The sequence below is a fragment of the Mesoplodon mirus genome, assembly GCF_964341445.2.
Source record: "Mesoplodon mirus genome assembly, chromosome: 17".
Classification (NCBI taxonomy): Eukaryota; Metazoa; Chordata; class Mammalia; order Artiodactyla; family Ziphiidae; genus Mesoplodon; species Mesoplodon mirus.
Window position 1 is genome coordinate 14,108,638 of NC_138993.1, and position 16,917 is coordinate 14,125,554.

General features: G+C 42.1%; 1 protein-coding gene across 1 annotated transcript in view; it reads right to left on the reverse strand.

Annotated features, from left to right (window-relative positions):
* LHFPL6 (LHFPL tetraspan subfamily member 6) overlaps positions 1-16,917 on the reverse strand; it is a 208,044-nt gene that overhangs the window by 12,512 nt on the left and 178,615 nt on the right. The window contains exon 3 of the mRNA XM_082602429.1: positions 13,004-13,102. Within this exon, the coding sequence (XP_082458555.1) occupies positions 13,004-13,102 (99 nt within the window). The remainder of the gene's footprint in view (positions 1-13,003; positions 13,103-16,917) is intronic.

Sequence of the window (16,917 nt, forward strand, 5' to 3'; positions counted from 1 at the left end):
AATGTGTGGCCGCAAGGGCTGCTTTGATCTTGGGTAGCTGCCCTCGGCCCAGAAGGTTCCCTTGATGATAGCTCCTTGCTTGTAAGGTTGCTCTTGGGAACGGACTTAATCCAGTTTGGTCAAGCACAACCTTGAGACTCTGGGAAATTACAACACCCACTGAAAAAGCAAGAGGGATGGTAAGGCGTAGCTACTCTCCAATAGCCCCATTTCCAAGTTATAAGGAAAGCAAGTCTCAGACCACATCCTGCTACACATACCGACACTTGTTAAACAAACACTTATCAAACAGCAGGCACGAATCAGCTCAGCAACCTGTTCTGAGAGCTCGTCACATCCTAGCTCCCTATCGTTTTAAGTGATGGGGCTACCATCTTGCATGAAAGACACACTGGAGGCAAATGAAGCAAGGTCCCGGGAAGAATTCTGTTCCTTCTGGCAACAAATAACCCCAAATCCTCTGAACCAAAGACTAGAAACGGAGTCCTTATTAGGGATGATCAAGCCTTGACTGCCATTCCTCAGGACAGAATGCGCACAGCTGGAATGTTGTCCTCATTGTTAAAAATACTAAAATATGTATCGCTGTACTGGTGCATAAACAGCCACTGCCCCAAGTTCTCCACATGCCCCACTGGCCCCTCGCTCCTCTGAGAACCCTAGGGAATCCTATGTCCCAGGAGTAAAAAAGCTAGTGCTTGGCTGAGCAGGGCCCCTTGGGAGCCTGCTCCAGCATTTGTTTTGGTTTGGATTAGTCAGAGCCCATGACATATTGGTTGTTAAATACTTTAAATATCTTTCAGACTTACAGTAATGGCTATATGCCTGGATGGCTGTTTAAATCCTTTCCTGTAAGTACAGGGAGTATCTCTAGCTCTTTAAGCCAATCCATAATCTTGAATATCTTTAATTTCACCGATGACAGTCCATTTTTAACATTTATCATGCTAATAAGTAAAACACCAATTCCACCATTAAAATCTAATCCCACCATTAAAACATCAGTTTTAATAATAAAACACCAATTCCATTATTAAAATCCATTTCTGACCATGGCTATAATAATCGTGAGCCTTCTGGTGTTGGTCGAGATATGGGTAATAGTAGCCTTGAGTTTCCACTCTGGATCCTGAACCTGAGCTGTGACTTCCTATAACTCACACACACATCTCAGTCTGTCTATTCTAAAGTATTTTTAAATGAATGACAGGCATCGTAACAGTGGTCTTAAGAACTCTGAAGAATCTGAGATTTTATTCTACTTGTAAGCTAACAAGTTAGCCTGCCCCACTTTCATGGATGCTGGCAAAAGCTAGGAGACTTCTGGATCAGAGGTGGAGGACTGGATTATTACCCTCAGCACAGCAACCAGCATGAGCTTCACATCTGGTGAAGAATCCATCCCACAGGGGCTGACGCAGTAAACTCAGTAAGTTTGTGTCACCGTTAAGGAATCCTAAGCTTACGGATCCCCAATTTTTTTATAACAGACTGCAAGCAAATCCACCCACACTTCGCCCCAGAGGGAGACATTATTATAGGAAACAATAAATAAAACCTGTCCGCTGCTCCAGCAGGAGTCATTGTCCTCCAAGGCTGCTCACTATACAAACATCTTTGAAAAGACAGTTCAGAACAACGTGCTCCCCAGGCATGGTGGAGGATTGCCCACTAAAGAACCTGGTTAGGATTCTAAGTGGAAGCGTGTTCCATTCCTTAGGAAGGTTGAATGCTCATTTTCACAGATACGATTTCAAATTAGAATTGGTGTATGGGAGTATTTATTTGCAATAATGCCTATTGCAAGTAGATATGTTTCTCCCTATAACCTCTCTCTGACAAACACTTCGGTAGATAATGAAATCAAGTCAAAGGAACCCAATGGCTTTCCAGCTTCCTGGGGAGATTTGAGGATTGTTGGGAGACTAGGTCTAGAATTCAGGTTTCAAAGCTTTCCAATGTCAGACTTCCAAATGCTGCTTACCACAGGCTCTGAGTCTTCATGTGCCAGGAATCCACTTGAATAATAAATAAAAATTATGAATACTCTTTCCAGAAAAAAGCACATATGTGCAAGCATATAAACTTTGCACAGTTTTCAGTGGGGTAACAAATTCCCTGAAGCCTGTTGATGGATGGACTTTGGGTTTCTTGAATGGTCTGGAGACCTCAAGTTAAAACTCATCCCTAGAACAAGGGTTACTGTAACATTGAACTCAATTACCAGTGTCATCAAAACACCTAGTTGCTAACCCAAGCAGCTTACATACTAAGATATCGTGTAGCAGCTATCCAAAGCATGACCCCAAATCAAGAGGTTGAAAAAAAAACCTGTCCAGAACATACAAAAATCAGTGCTTCAAAGAGGCACAGTGTTGGGCTTCCCTGGTGGCGCAGTGGTTGAGAGTCCGCCTGCCAATGCAGGGGACACGGGTTCGTGCCCCGGTCTGGGAAGATCTCACATGCCGCGGAGCGGCTGGGCCCGTGAGCCATGGCCGCTGAGCCTGCGCGTCCGGAGCCTGTGCTCCGCAACGGGAGAGGCCACAACAGTGAGAGGCCCGCACACTGCAAAAAAAAAAAAAAAAAAGGTGCACAGAAACAGAGCTGAATTGTGTTTTTTTAAAACATGCTTCTAAGATGATTTATGATGACTTGAGAAAGGACACAGATTAGAAGTGAAGGAATAGGAGAGAAAGGGGTAATTAATAACTGCAATGAATAATCGCTGACAGGGTGACATAAAACTGTTGCAGAACAACTACAAAAATAGCAGAAAGAGGGCTTCCCTGGTGGCGCAGTGGTTGAGAGTCTGCCTGCTGATGCAGGGGACACGGGTTCGTGCCCTGGTCCGGGGAGATCCCACATGCCGCGGAGCGGCTGGGCTCGTGAGCCATGGCCGCTGAGCCTGCGCGTCCGGAGCCTGTGCTCCGCAACGGGAGAGGCCACAGCAGTGAGAGGCCCGCGTACCGGGAAAAAAAAAAAAAAAAAAAAAAAAAAAAGGCAGAAAGAACTCAAAGTTTTTTTCAGTCTTGGTTATTTAGTAAAAGGGCAAATCACTCAACAAATGTCCATGGCTCTTGGGGATGACTCCATATGACAGCACAGCCGCTAATGATTTTTTTTTTTAAGTCTTGTTTATCTTTTATATATTCTGGCTAAAGCGATGGAAAAGTATATGATACATCCTCAAACTTTTTCAACATGATTAAAACAGGAAACGTGTTGGTGTTTAAGGCAGCAAGGAGGAACTGATATTTATTTGTACGTCTTCATGTGCAAAAGCATCTTCCACTACCGCCTTCAATCCTTTTAACAGGCAGGTGAAGCAGGTACTGTTATCTTCTTTTAGAGACTGAAGAACTGAAGTTCTGAGAGCTCAAATAACTTGCCCAGAATCAAACAGGTCTCGGAGAGTAAAACTGAGATTCAAATCCAGTCCATGTTTTTTCCTTTAAGAGGAAAATTCATTTATCTGGAATAACTCATTTGTACAGAAATTTCTGAAAAGCTCTGATAAATGAGTTTTACTCTACAAATTCTCTATATTAATTAGTTTTTGTCGACATTCTACCAGGTTAAAAATCAGGTGAAAAGTCACATCAGCCCTTTGATTACTTTGTTACATTTTTGGTTTTATTCTAAAACCACTTTTGATGGACTATTAATCAATAATGTTTACCAGTGACCCTTTCCTCACAGGAGACCTGTTAAGAGGTCTATCTTCTATTTCTATTACAGAACAAAGGCAAAAACACACAGGAAGGTCACTAACATAGGAGTTAACACAGTAATGTGAATTCTCAATTCTGGGGCAGAAATATTGCTCCCAAGATTAAGAGCCACAATATAAAGATTTGAAAGAACTCTCTTCTAACGTTCATATAGACACATCTCCCAGGAACATTAGTGAAACGTCTTCCCTCAGTGTTACTATTCCGAACGAAGAGATAATTAGATAAGAGGATGGTCTAAGACAAATCTGTGTGAAATCTCTCAACTGTAATGTCCTTGAGGGCAGGGAGCTGGTAGGAGACTTCCCAAAGGGGTTGTATTACATTATCAGAAGGAATTATCAGCTTGGGATGTTGGGGGTGGGCAGTAGATTCTTCTTTTTAATTAATAGATTTATCCCTAAATCCTTAATGATCAGAAACACTTAATAAATCTACATATTTATTCAAGATGATGTTCATGTAGCCAATTGGTCTTAATTGCTGTTTCTCAGTCATTGTTAACATAGTCGATTAAACAAAGTTCATTCCTGAGAGAGGATCTAAGACATCTACACCCGTTAAATTTAGTGTTAGTGCATTTCTGCGCCCCCCCCCCGATTAATATTCAAATGAAACATGCTAGGAAATAGTAAAGAGCACATAATACAAAAGAATAACGAGAATGAACCGGTTCAATCTCTTAAACTTCCTTCAGTAAACTGAGTCTAAAATGGCACACCACTCAGGTATATCATTTTTTGTTTTTATAAAAGGATAACATTGAAAACAAATGAAGAAGGATCTTTAAAAGACAGACTAACATATTCTTCCCAATAGTTTGGTGGCCATATCTTTATATTTCTTAATATCTCAATATTAAGATATGGCCACCAAACTACTGGGAAGAATGCTATTTCTCATTTCCTGCAGGTTTTCTAAGCACATTTCCTTTTTTCCACTAGCATTGAATTCCACTGCTGCAAATCACTGCAAGTCACTTTAGGTTTTTACAAGGCACTGATACAACAATGGGCAAGATCCTGCTCTGAAATAACCAGACCAAAAAAGACTTTAGGAAGGAAAGATTTAAAGCAATTTCTTTTTTCATCTACCAGGGCTTTTGGTTTTTTAAACTATGACCCTGAACTTGATAACTTTCTAGGAGATGGTTAAGCCATTAGTCCCTTAGAGAGTCATGTCGTGATTCTCACCAGGATATCGGTGGCCAAGTAGATACAGAAACATGATGGCAGCTGCCTTTTTAGTGGTCAAAAATGAGCCATAGGGTTTCTTCCTTTTCATCTTCTCTCCTCCTTCCTTTTCTCTCTCAGCCTCCCTCTCTCTCTTCTTTTAACCATTTAGTGGACAGCAGATATGTGACGTGCAGCTAAGAATCATATCTATCTAATTCATAATTTTATTCTAAGTATCTGGCACAATTTTTGGAACCTAGAATGTGCGTAATAAATATTTGTTGAATACATAAATATGACTATTAAATACTGCTATGAGCCAAACACTGAGATAGGCACCAAAGTTGCAAAAGTCCTGTACCATAGGAACCTGCAAAGATGTGTTTAGGGAAGCAGATAGAATTGGATCTATGGTTATACAGAATGGGGTGCTTTTTCCTAAAGCAGGGTCAGAGGCATTTACTCAGCTATAACTTAAAGTGGAAATGTTCATGCTCTAATGTCATCGTCATGGTCCCAGGAATGGGCGGGTTGAATTTATGCCCCTGAAATGAATTGATTCTTCTCCCTACTTTCTGAAATGAACACAGAAAATCCTTCATCTCCTGAAAATGAGTCCCCTAGGAAAGCTGAGTGACCAACAAAGCTGATTGTTTTTTCCTTGGAGGTGCCCAGACACTTTGCTCCGTCACTTCATCACCAGCCAAGTTGGACTTCCTCTGCCTGTGGCAGTTTCTCAGCATCCTTTGCAGCATCACCTTCCAGAATGTTCTCATGGGTCCCCCCAGGCCTACCAGTTTAGGTCTTGGTTTAATTCACAGCAGCTGCTCGGCTTCCCTCTGTCACCCTCCTGCACTAGAGCCGAGTGAAGGAATACAGGCTCATGCGGGACCTTCTAAGTGACTTCCAGTGAGTAGCACGTAAGTGTCAAAAGTTTGGAACCAGTTCCAGATAATAGCCACGGAGGAGGCGGGAAATCAGCACTGCTTTAAAGACTTTACCTTTGGCTAAATCTCAATGTGTATTCAACACCTTACCTCTAACCAGTCTCCCAAATAGCAGTCTCATAATAGTATCATCAATGACCTTTAAGCAATGACCAGAAACGCATCAAGTGTTAGGGGTCTCTTCCCAAACCGAGCAACAGATGCTGCCTGCTGCTCTTTGGAAGCACCTAGCAGGCCAGCCCGGCTCCCGCACAGCTCAGACGGCTGCAGCCCCTGGGCAAAGCCTCCGCTTGGTCTGCATGAAGCAGCCTCAAAAGTCCACGTAAGTCACGGGAGTCTGTTCACTTCTCACCAAAGGGATGCTTATTTTATTCAATATCACAGAAGCTGAGAGGAGCTTCTCCTGTTACTGTCTGCAAAAATAGAAGCTTCTCTGTGGACATCAGGAAAACTGGGTCACTCCGCTTCAGAAACACCCACAAACGCCAAACTTGAGAAAGCTCAAAAAAGAAATTTTCTACTTTCGTTCCCATTTTGGCCCACTGACCCCCCCATAGCTTGCCAATCATTTTTTTTTTCAAGTGCAGTTTGATTTGAGAAGAGAGAAAACACGAGTCAGGAGTCAAAGAGCTCAAGGAGACGTGCCCAGAGAGATGTGCAATGGTCATTGCTCAGATCAGAGGAGAAGAGATTTCTTCACTGGCGTGAAAATTTGGAAGAAACAGACTCTCCTCTTTTCTGACACTGAGAGGTTCTGAGTTTTCCGAGTTTATGGTACTGTTCTTGAGAAGCTAAGAGCATAATTTCAAGGACAGGAAACATGATGGCTTCTTAATCAAATGAAATAGCAAAGTGAAAGCAATAATCACTCAAATTTACTTGGCAAATGAGCAAGACAAATTAATTGAAACTCTACTTTTGATCATAAGGATATAGTTAGAAAAGTCTTTGGTGGATGAAAATATCTCTGAGGCAGGAATTAAATCAACTGGACAACCTGATGACAAAGTCCTTATGCTTAATGTATAAATCCCAACTTGCTGGCATGGAATATAAAGGAAGAATAGAGGGCCTCCCTGGTGGCGCAGTGGTTGAGAGTCCGCCTGCCGATGCAGGGGATACAGGTTCGTGCCCCGGTCTGGGAGGATCCCATATGCCGCGGAGCGGCTGGGCCCGTGAGCCATGGCCGCTGGGCCTGCGCATCCGGAGCCTGTGCTCCGCAACGGGAGAGGCCACAACAGTGAGAGGCCCGCATACAGCAAAAAGAAAAAAAAAAAAAAAAAAAAAAAGGAAGAATAGAGATGATCAGCAAATATTCATTAAAAAAATGGTCCTGTACAAACAATGTGAATAATAATAGCAAACATCTACTGGGCTTTTATTACATGAAGATGCTATGCTACACTGTGTATTATTCTTATCACTTGTACTGTTTTGCTCTCTTAAAAATTAATAAAGAGAACCATTATGGTTACCACTTGCACAGCATAAACCATTACTGTTCCTTTGTCCACAACCATGGACTTCATGACAGAAGGAGCACAAAGCATCAAAGTCTGACAAAAATAGAGACTGAGATGCCTTTTCTCCTCTTAGCCTCATCTTCCACTTACAAATGTCACTACTTCTCAGTAAATCTGGTTCTGCAAAACTCTGAACACATCCATGCTGGGCCACAAGAAGCCAATTCGTACGTGGTGTTGCCTGACAGCAGCTATTCATTCAAGATGGGCACGTGACAAATTGGTCCAACTAGACCGAGGAGAGAGACTTTTATTCCATTACTGGGGGAGAAGCTCGCCCTCGCCTATTTGACATGAACAAGGATGCTTGGAGCCACAAGTGCCAAATGCAGTCCTCTTCCGACCAAGGGGAGAACTAGCCTCAGGATGAAGGACTTTGAGATGGACAACATCTTTGAGCCCCTGGCTCAGTCAAGTCTGAAGTTCACCTTGGCTCTGGCCTTCCTGTAATGAGGGATCTTAAATGTCTTCTTTGTTTAAGCCAGTTGGCATCAGATTTTCGTAACCTAAAGTTAAAGCCTCCTAATTTAAATAAAACAAAATGAATGAGTGTTTGTTAAACTAAATTCTAGCAAGATACAAAAAATTAATTTTTCTATATAAATTAAGGCTTTTTTAAAAAAGTATGGTCGCTGACCACTTATACCTGAATCACCAGGGATTCTTGTTTGAAACACATATGAGAGAAGCATAATATCCAAGCATAGAAACTAAAAATCTATACTCTCAACCAGCCTACCTCTGATTCCAATGCTAAAGGTTGAGAACGACTGTCAAGGCAAGCTATACAATTTCAGTGGGGGAAGTTAGAAATTCATTATGCAGCCTGTTTTAAATTCTTGTTTCCCTGTTTTTAAAATGTGTGTATTCAAACCTGCTCCTTGCTTCCTCATAAATAAGTGTGATCGAAAGGTAAGCAGAGTAACACTCTTTGATTTGTGAAAGTGGATATTTTTGCAAAATTGCTTCAAGGCTCAGGACTTGATAAAATATGCAAATGCTTGAGAAATAATCAATAGCCTGAAAAAACTGCTTTTGATGAATGTAAAACAAATTCTCCCCCAAGTGCCTTTCTAAGGAAAGCAGGCATTTAAAAAAGTAGATTCTATTAGGCTCGCACCACGTTATGTTACTACCACAAATGTGAGTTTTTTATGTAGTCCCTTCCTTGCCTGAACAGTACTCATATTTTTGGACTCAGTTTAAATGCTCTTTCCCTGGGAGGCCCTTCCTAGCCCCCCAAGGATTCCTACCTCCTCTGGTGCGTAATCAGGCTCCTTCCTGGCTCTTCTCCCTGACCTGCCTGCAACCTACCTCCCTGTCACCCTAAAACACACCCACATTCACTCTTTACCTACCGAAATCCTCTACAGCCTTGAAGTCTCAGCTAAAAATAATACCTCCTTAAGAAGCACCCAGGTGAGGTCAGGGCCCCTCGAATGGTGAAATAGAAACTAAATGAAATACCAATCGGGCTGCTTTTGGCTGCAAGTAAGAGAAGGCCTGACTCAATCTTTACCCTGTAAGGAAATGAATTACTGTGTGTCAGCAAGGCTGGAAATTCTAGGGATGCCTGCCCACAGGCTGGTTTCTCTGCCCGCCTCTGCCCTGCAGCCTGCTCCTTCCTGCTATTCCACCTTGTCAGGGGTGGCTGCCAGAGGGAGGGAGACCATGGCTTCTGATGCCTCTTCCTTAGGCATGTGATTCCATCTTTCTCAGAAGCCTCTGGAAACACCTCCAGTCTCACTCGCCCAATTGAGCTTAAGCTTTCCATGCTAGTGTTAAGAGGTGGGATGACCAAGCTTAATTAATGGTGCTTTTCACACCTTATGTCACAACATGACACAACAAGAAAATGGTAGTATTTACAAAGGATCCTAGGATAACTGGATGGGGCTGCTCGGTGCAAAGTCTTGGACTGTCCTATATCCTGACCGACTGAAGGAATCAATAAATGAGCACAAATGGAATGAGGACATTTCTGGCACATCAGGGGGACGCTTTGCTTGAGGTCAGGGGTCTCAAACTACAGCTCCACTACCCGTTTGTGTAAATAAAGTTTTACTGGGACACAGCCACACCCATTCATATAGGAACTGTCTTATCATGTACTTGGCCATATGGCTTGCAAAGCTGAAAATATTCATGATCTGACTCTGGCTCTTTATAGAAACATTTGCCACACTTTGGCTTAGACTGACCGACTAGAGTGGAATAACATGGGCAAGACAACCACAATGCCCATTACAGCGCCTGATCCTTTTTAACACACTTTCCATATATATATATGTGTGCGTGTGTATATATATACACACATACACACACACACACACACATATATTTATATATTTAAGTATATGTGCCTTTCCTGTTAGTTTTTAAGTTCCATGAGGGGCATAAATAGTGTCTTTTAATTAATTTATTTATTTTTGCTGTGTTGGGTCTTCGTTTCTGTGCGAGGGCTTTCTCTAGTTGTGGCAAGCGAGGGCCACTCTCCATCGCGGTGCGCGGGCCTCTCACTATCGCGGCCTCTCTTGTCGCGGAGCACAGGCTCCAGACGCGCAGGCTCAGTAGTTGTGGCTCACGGGCCCAGTTGCTCCGCAATAGTGTCTTTTTAAATTCGTTCCTGATGCCATGTCCCCAGCACCTTGCACAAGGCCTGGCACGTCGAAAGCACCCTATAAATATTCCTTTGCTGAATAATTGAATGAATGCACTCCTTAAATAATCTGCCAAAGTGGGAACAAAAGCAACAATGATTTCTTTTGGGATATGCTCTAAAGCGGCGGTCCCCAACCTTTTTGGCACCAGGGGCCGGTTTCCTGAAAATTGTTCCTCGGATGGGGGGCGGGGGATGGTTCAGACGGTAATGTGAGCAACGGGGAGCGCTGGGGAGCGGTAGATGAAGCTTCACTCACTGGCCCGCCGCGCACCTCCTGCTGTGCGGCCCGGTTCCTAGCAGGCTGGGGACCCCCGCTCTAAAGACAGCAATCACAGATCAGTAACGGCACGCCACGAAGTTGACCCACATTCCACTATAAGGAGGCCGTGAACCTTAATAACATCAACACCGCCCAACCCTCGGGAGGAAAGATTCATCCACACATTGTCTATGGAGAGGAGGAGAAACAAGCTCAGATTCTCAGAAGTGGTGGAGACGGTACGGCCATGGCTAGCAGTGCGAACGCCGCTAACCCCGGGCTACAGAGTCATCCTTACAGAGAACGCTCGCCCTCCCACGCACAGGGCGGCTCCCAACCCAGCCCTAGGTCTTCAAGTTTGCTCCGCAATCTCTGACTTCACTCACTCCCTGAAGTTCAGCTCTCATCAGTGTTCCAGGGGACAGTAATACTTTAGTAAAGACAGAAACCACTGGGAGAGGTGTGGTGACATCTCTAAGCCACGGTTTCCCTTTAGGTCTTCTTTAGGAAGAAAAGATCACAGAGTCTGAAAAATTAATAGTAACCTGGAGAAATGGAACTCGATAAACCCAAAATACTTCTTCAGGGGATCCAAAACTCATTTTATCTGTAGATAATGCCAGTTTTGATTTTTTTTCTCATCATCCAGTCTAAGAGAAATTTAAAACTAAAAAGGCCAAAATTAAAACAATGCTGTAATTTTAAGGTTGCTAAAATGGCTTTAGTGAGTTTATAACATAAGAAAATTATCATCACTAGCAAAGAAAGAGGCAAGTGTTTTGTTTTTAACGTTAATTTTGACATTCAAAGTTTTAATCCTCAATGCTGAGAAGCTGTAAAAATCCTGGGGTGCAGTAGCGAAAACAGGATCTGAGTTTCATTATAACCTGCTAATTAATATGGCAAAACACAACAGCAAGACACCAGCAAGAACAGGATTCTAACCAAGTTGAGGCCTGTGTGAAACAGCAAAGAATCCCTCAAATACCAGAGAAAGAAAAATGCCAAATGCTGTATTTCAATATCTCCCCTGGACACAGTTTGCTTTCCAAAAAAAAAAGGATAGGCTAGCGGTTAACTTTGTGCCAGCATTTTCCCCTTCTCTGCATTTACAACAATCACAAACTAATCTAGCCTTGGGATAGCTTCGCCTTCCATGAGGGAAAATGGGCAGAGGGAAATCTCCTATTTCTTATCCATGCAAACTGGGTGGTATTTCAGGCACCATCTCCTCTACCCAAAGAGCCAGTAGTGTTTTGAGGGAAGCAGGTGTTTGTCATCCACTGAGTCAAACAAAAATTGCTTCATTTTCAAATTCACAGACTTTTTATATGATATCATATCTGCCCATTTTTCTCAGTATCCAACAGAATGTTTTTCTTATAAGTTCTTTTATTTATTTATGTTTTGCTGCATCACGCGGCATGCGGGATATTAGTTCCCCGACCAGGGATGAACCCATGCCCCCTGCAGTGGGAGCACGGAGTCTTAATCACTGGACTGCCAGAGAAGTGCCTTTTTTTTTTTTTAATAAGTTCTAACAAAAGGTTTTTAAATGAATTGGGATATAGTAATACTGCCATTAGACCAGTTCCCTCAAAATTTTTCTACTTAGAGAGAAATATTTAATGTGAAAAGCAGATAGATGTTTAAGTTAGTAACTCACTATGCGCTTATTGTCAAAAACTTTTAATCTGTCTATCCATATTTTAGGGAAAAATATGTTGGCTATCATTTGGCGGTATCATGGGCTCATAATCCTCGGTCTAGTTAACACCAATTCTAGAAAAACATCCTAAGAAAATAATTCAGTCAAGAGAAGACTTATATTCATTAAACTACTCCTTACAATATGTTTACGTAACACAAACCGAGTAGACAAAATACCCAACTAGAAAGAAATAAGCAAGTGGTTAAGTAAATGTAGGTTTCTCAACCAACTGAAATATTAGCTAACCATTACAAATTATAATGGTGCAAACCATGTCGTATTATGGAAAACATTTTTATAGGTCGCCAAGTAAGTAGAATACATTCCCTGCACAACTGAGAAATATCTGAAATTTTCTGATTAGTACACAGAAAAAATCATGAGCCCTTCATCAAGGTGTGAACTGTGGCCTACTTAACCACAGACCCTATTTCCTGGGTCTCTATGGTCCCCTGATGAGCTTTCTGCATCCCTCCCCTGTGCTTTGCTGAACTGTAATCCTTGCCTGCCAGATAATCCACAGGCATCACTTTAAGACCCAGCTCCATTCCCACCTCTCTCACAAAGTTGTGTATTACCCTGCAGTGAAACTGCTTTAGATTCCTTAGCACTGACTGTCATTTTCCTGATCATAGTATTTGCTTTATCTTCTCAGATAGACAGTGAATTCCACAGAGAGAGTTATTTTTAGTGCATGAAATGACTCAAACATATGATTTTGAATGAATGAATGAATGAATATTAACTCCTCATAGCAAGGACCATTTCTTTTCTTTGTATCTACAGTACTTCCCATAGTACAGGCCAACAGTAGATTATACATAGCTCTTTACTAAACAGTTGAATAAATGAATGTATGTGTATTGTTACACATGACTGCTGGCTCCAATCCCGGGATGCGTTTTTCTTCCCCATCCCTTTTCCACCTTCTCCTTCTATGAAAGATCAGAGAAGGTTCTCTTCTAAAAGGAGTACTATCCATGAAGAGAACTTACCCAGGTCATACTGGCCAGAAATGTAGCCACAAGTCTGCCGGACTTCCTCACTGTCCCAGCCCAGGGGGTACAGGGCACAGCCAGCACCGGTCAACAAGCCTGCAAAGAGAAAAGACAACAGGACTTTAGCAATGCCCCTCTGCAGCCCTAGATAAAGGTACAAGGGAGAAAAAATCAGTACAGGCAATATGACAATGGAACATGGGGTCTGCTTTGGGGAAAGCACCAGCCAAGCTCCCTTTAGTGATCTAAGTTCAGTTTAATTCCAAGAACAATTCCAAGTCTGCTTAAAAGGGGGTGGGAGGTGGGAAGAACAACCTTGACACACAGCTCAGTTTGGTTACAACTTCTCCTTTTAAAGCACTAAAAGCCTTGCAAATACTGTTTAGGGAGTACAATCCAGAAGTCCTTTTAATCACTCTTGTAAAAAGCCAACCCATGGGGCTTCCCTGGTGGCGCAGTAGTTGAGAATCTGCCTGCCAATGCAGGGGACACGGGTTCAAGCCCTGGTCTGGGAAGATCCCACATGCCGTGGAGCAACTGGGCCCGTAAGCCACAACTACTGAGCCTGCGCGTCTGGAGCCTGTGCTCCGCAACAAGAGAGGCCGCGACAGTGAGAGGCCCGCGCACTGCGATGAAGAGTGGACCCCGCTCACCTCAAATAGAGAAAGCCCTCGCACAGAAACGAAGACCCAACACAGCCCAAAATAAATAAATTTATTAAAAAAAAAAAAAGCCAACCCTTTCTACCCTCAATCCATGCAAACAAGTAATTCGAGTGCCCGCAAAAGGGCCTCACTGGTTATGCATCATCATTCATTAGATTGCTTTTTCCAATTTAAGAATCAGAATAGAATGCTTCAGCATCATCAAATTTTACCAGGGGCAGAGAGAGCATAAAGATTTTCATGAACCACTTCAGCACATTGATTGAACTCGTGCACCATGCTACGGTTACCATGCTCCCTTGAGAAGTTGAGAATCACCAAGTATCCACACATCTTGGAAATACTCAAGAACACAGATGCTTACTGTGACTTCAGTTCTTCTTGCAGCGAAGACCAAAAGGTTTGAGGATTCAACTAAAGCAAGTGACGGTTTTATTTTAAGTCAAGGTATCATGGCAGCTCACCCTGAGCGGACAGCTTTCGATTGGTGAGTCTTTAGTTTTGCATCAAAACCTATCAATAATATGGTTTTATGAGAAGCTGAATGAGACTGACGCACTGACCAATCAAATCTGAGGGCTAATCTGAAAGTATCATCTTGTCACATCAGTCAGCGAGTATTAACATCTCCCGTAAATCCACAAGTGTGCTGAGCCAGTGGGACCGATGCATACACAGTCTGATTGTCTGCAGGATTGTGGGTTAAAAGGCGCTAAATAAGGGAGGCCCCTAAATTAGAAAACCTGTTAATGTGGTGATGTATATAGGCCGAACAATAGTGTCCCCAAAGGCATCTAAGGGAGATCTTCAGTATTTCTGGATTGAGTCTCTTCCTGTCTCCCTTTTGCTTCTCCCTTGCCCTTGGTGGATGACTTGAGTAGTTGTAACCTGTACAAATTGTCTGTTTCCTCACAGGCATCTAAGGAGGAGCTGCTTTCCACCCCACTCCCCCAACCTCTATGCCAGCTGTGTGGAGAGACGTCCCCTAGAAACTGACACGTTTTCCACCCTGTTGCCCCTCTCTCTGATCCATCCCTTAGACCACAGTAAAATGAGCATCTAATGCAGAACGGCTGTGATCTGAGGGAATGCCTGCAAAGAATCACTGCAGCTGCGAATCACAAATTCCAGGGTACCTGTATGCAACGGTGTAAATATGAATTGTATTGAGGCTGAAGAATAATTCAAAAAGCAATAATACGAGGTTTGCTGACTAAGCAAATATCCCAGTGACCCGTTTCCTTAGGCTTTTTGCCTTAGGATAAAATTTATAGCATTCTGAAGACAATTCCAAACTAGTGTTATCCACCGTCAGATAAAGAGAGAATTAATGAGGATGCCAGAGTTTGTGTAAACTGAATTCCATGAATGTTGAATAAATAATGTGGCATCATTTCCATGATACTCAGTTCTTAAATTAATAAGTAACACCACTTTTTGAGATCTGGTGAGCAGTTTTTAAGTGATGACACATGAAGAAAGCCCGTTAGATATAAAATGTTCAAGGGTAAGTAAAATGAAAAACAGTAAAATTTAAACCATCAGTATTCCCTTCATCTGATAGGCAAACAAATGATAAACAGTCTCAATTGCTAATGTTCTTGCAGTATGGCAGAAAAATATGTGCATGTGTTCATGAAAGAAGCTGCTTTTTTTTTGTTTTGTTTTCTGTTTTTTGTTTTTATCAGAATTTATTCTTAACTTCTGAAAAGAATTGCTTTTATTTACAGTTATCCAATGCAGGTTGTTGTGTCTATATGAATTTCTTTTTAAATTTTATTTATTTATTTATTTAATACAGCAGGTTCTTATTAGTTATCTATTTTATACATATTAGTGTATATATGTCAATCCCAATCTCCCAATTCATTCCCCTCCCCGCCCAAGAAGCCGCTTTCATCCAGTATAAGGATCCCAGCATTTTGCGAGACTAAACAGAGAGGAACTTTTAAGTGCCTATTATGGAGCAAACAGGTCTGTGATTCTCTAAGTGGTACAACACTTGGTAGTCAGGGTTCTTTTATGTAATAGAATATTGGGCTGTCTTTGTAACAGTATGAAATATGGAGTCAACCATATAAATTAGAAATAACTATACATAGGAAATCTGTGTTAGGTGTAAGAATTAAAAAAAGAAAAATACCATGAGCATATGCTCACGTTAAGAAAGTATTCAGTGGAGGGCAACTAGCTTATCTGGATTTTAGTATTCCTATTTATGTAGCCATTGTTTTGTCATCTGCTAATGTTTGCTAACAGTAAAGATACTGCAGATTCTGAAGATGTGGGGAACATTTCTGGGAGGAAAGTGCATGTTGCAAACTCCTCAGGCTAAGTGATTGTTGTAGTGATTAGGTTCTGTAAGTAAATATCTGGCCTCCCCACTACCTTGCTACTATTATACATTAAGGTGAAAGCAAGTCTCAGGCCGAACTCAGCCAACTACGAAACAACTGTTTACGAGCAGGCTGGCACAAAAAGCGATCAGATGACCAATACTCTAAACTCAGTGAAACCCTCCCCCCAACTCCATCAGACAGTCACTCTTAACAAATACCTTCAAAACACAATGAATACAACAATTATTCAGATAGCAGGATCAGGGACACTTCAGGTCAGATGAGACACTATCTTCCAGTTGATGGAATGGGAGAGGGGGCAGGAGTCGAGTTCTAGACCTGCCCTGCCCCACGCAGTAGCCACGAGCTACATGTAGCTATTTAAGTTTAAATTTAAGTTAGGGAATTCCCTGCCACTCCAGTGGTTAAGACTGGTGCTTTTACTGCCAGGGCCTGGGTTCGATCCCTGGTCGGGGAACTAAGATCCTGTAAGCCATGCGGTGCAGCAAAAAAAAAAAAAAAAAAGAAAGAAAAAGAAAATTAAGTTAATTAAAATTAAATAAAAATAAAATTCAGTTCTTCAATTGCACTAGCCACATTTCAAATGCCTAGTAACCACATGGTGCTAGCGGCTACCATATTAGACAGTGCAAATACAGACCATTTTCATAATCACAGAAAGTGCTATTGGAGAGGGCTGCTCTAGACCTAAGACACCACTTCAAAAGGATGGGAAAAAACCTGTCACTCTAAAATGTCCCTTTGGAATGTGGATTATTTCTAACTAAAAACAATCAAGGCCCAAAAGATTCAGGAAGAAAGTCTGACCTTTCCCTTAACTGCCTAAAAGAATGTAGACAGAGGGCCTGTTCCAGGAATAGAGCTATCACCAGAGATATTTGCAAAG